General features: G+C 33.3%; 1 protein-coding gene across 1 annotated transcript in view; it reads right to left on the reverse strand.

The window, feature by feature from the left end:
• The window catches only part of LOC103601593 (cysteine-rich venom protein-like), a 61,552-nt gene that overhangs the window by 3,175 nt on the left and 55,815 nt on the right, over positions 1-2,562 (reverse strand). The window contains exon 7 of the mRNA XM_008586023.1: positions 1,025-1,113. Coding sequence (XP_008584245.1) covers positions 1,025-1,113 — 89 coding nt within the window. The remainder of the gene's footprint in view (positions 1-1,024; positions 1,114-2,562) is intronic.

Below are 2,562 nucleotides of genomic sequence, written 5' to 3' on the forward strand. Positions count from 1 at the left end.
AATCTGATGTGACCAATCCGACTAACAGATGAAGTTTACAGTGAAATCAATGTCACTTCTTTTATGTCATCTTACTCTCTCTGGAATTAAACTATGATCTATTAAAGTATTCTTTTTTTTTTTTTTTTAAAGATGACCGGTAAGGGAATCTTAACCCTTGACTTGGTGTTGTCAGCACCATGCTCATGCAGTGAGCCAACCGGCCATCCCTATGTGGGATCCGAACCCTTGGCCTTGGTGTTATCAGCACCGCACTCTCCCGAGTGAGCCACAGGGCCGGCCCCTATTAAAGTATTCTTGATTACATAATAAATACTTACTAAAGACTTAAAAGTGTTTTTAGGAAGAAGTTAGCAAGGACTAGTTTACCTAATTTTTCACCTTAATGATAACCTTAACGTCCTGAGGGGATGGAATACCAGGTAGAAGTATGGTGGAGTCACAAGTATAGAGAAATTTACATACAGATTTATAGATAAAATAACCATGTAAAAATGAGAGATTTGTGATCTTGGGAAGCTGGCACTGATTAGCAGAAAAAGGTGACTAGTGCAGAGACTAATGGTGACTAATGAAATGTAATGAAGATATTTTTAACCTTAAAAAATATGCTAAGGAATAAATGCCCATCTCCACAATCACAGCACGTTAGAGCAGGGTAAAATAAAAAAAGCAAAATAACAAATTAAAAAATACAATTTAAACAAATTTAAAATTACTTAGATCCACAATCCATTAAGAAAATATTTTTAATTCTCATGATGTTTCATTGGTAAGATTTAAATATTTATTTCCAGTGTAGTGATCTGTTTGTCTCTATTCTCTATTGATTTATTTACACCTACTGTATAGATATCTACATGATGTGATACCTTCATTTTTTCTAATATGTGCATGTATCTGCCTTTATATTTGCATCTCTATCTTGTATCCATGTCTATCTTCTGGTTCTCTTCAAGTATTGTTTTAGATGTATACCAGTATATAGGGAAAGAGAAAGTGACTCTTTTATTTTCAAACTTACAACACAAATTCTGGTCGCAATCCTTGGGGCAATGGCCACATTCAGCGCCTTCATCATAGGGTACAAATATTAATTCTGGTTTATTTCCTCTGCACAGTAATAGAAGAAATAAATCAAAATAATGATTTCATATAATATTAAATGATATGAGAGCACAAAAGCACAATGAAGACTGAAATCTTACATAAAGATTATATTGAGTCTTAATTTTAATTTTTCATGGGAACTAAGATCTGAACAGTTATAGTAAGAAAAGAAGTACACGACACTAGAAAAAAGTTCTGATTAAAGGGTGAAAGGGTTTAACTGGTCATAGGTGCTTATACACCCCTCACAAGAAGTACAAAAATATCCTCAAATGAATTGAAATATGTCAAATGAGAAAATAGCTAGTACAGAGAAGTCCAATTTTTATTTCTGATATATGTCTACCACGAAAATAGGGCAACTTGTCCTAGGCTTACTCAAACTTCATATCCATTTGTCACTCCCTGTGCTTCAGTGTTGAAAGAAAAAGAGATGAGAGACAGGGAAATTTGAGGTCCAGAAAACTTAAACCAGTGTTTTACAAAGACTGGGATACATGATACCAGTGGCAGGTGAGAAGGTTTTAGGTGGCACATGAATGTGGCTTTATATAACCCTGAGTCATGAAGACAAAGCTATTGTTTTTTTATTTATTTTTCAATCCTTCTGGTTATTTCAAGTATGAAGTCTTATTATGGTACTAGTTTGTCTTTTATACCTTTTGCAATTGCCTTGTCTGTCTTTTTAACAACGAACGAATGGTCTCTAGCTATAATTTGTTAATATCATATTGCTTTCATTCAATTTAAATTTATGTTTTGCTATTTTTTATGGAATCTATCTATGATTCTCATTTTCCATTTATGGTAGTAATATAGACTTTTTAAAAAATATATTTAACTAAAAATAGTATAAGTGGTATATAGACAAGATAATAAGAATTAAGGTTTTATGGGATGAAAAGAATTGACCAAACTTTTGAAAGTGGCACAAAAATAATTGAACTGATAACACTGAACTCAGGTACCTTCTTGAGGTCTAAAATTTCTGGATCTTCTGCCTTTGACAACGTTTCTTAAAATACCAGTATCACTGAGGAATAGTAATGTACGTCAAATTATTTCAGGAGGCAAAAAATCTTTTAAACTTGCCTCTAGCTGCTATTTTATTCTCCCAACGACTTTCTGGTGCTCCAAAATTTTACTCTTTTCTTGATTATTTAACAGTGTAGTTCTGAACACTACTGTTGTTCCATCAACGTGTATAAACATTAAGAGTCCATGGCAAAATTTCCCAGAGTTCTTGTTTTAGTACTTATACACCTTACCCTAGGCTTTACTCAGACTCTGAGTTACAGTCTTTTGATCATGGTTTTAATCAGCATCATTGCAACAGTCATAAGGCAAGACATCCCTCTGATCTACTTTAAACCTTAGAACCAGTCTAAGTTTTCAAAATGGCCTCTGTGATTTCATGGCATTTCTCTTATTGTGGGTGTGAGCTATCTTCTA

This window comes from Galeopterus variegatus, unplaced genomic scaffold, assembly GCF_000696425.1.
Source record: "Galeopterus variegatus unplaced genomic scaffold, G_variegatus-3.0.2 Scaffold3802, whole genome shotgun sequence".
NCBI classification, from domain to species: domain Eukaryota; kingdom Metazoa; phylum Chordata; class Mammalia; order Dermoptera; family Cynocephalidae; genus Galeopterus; species Galeopterus variegatus.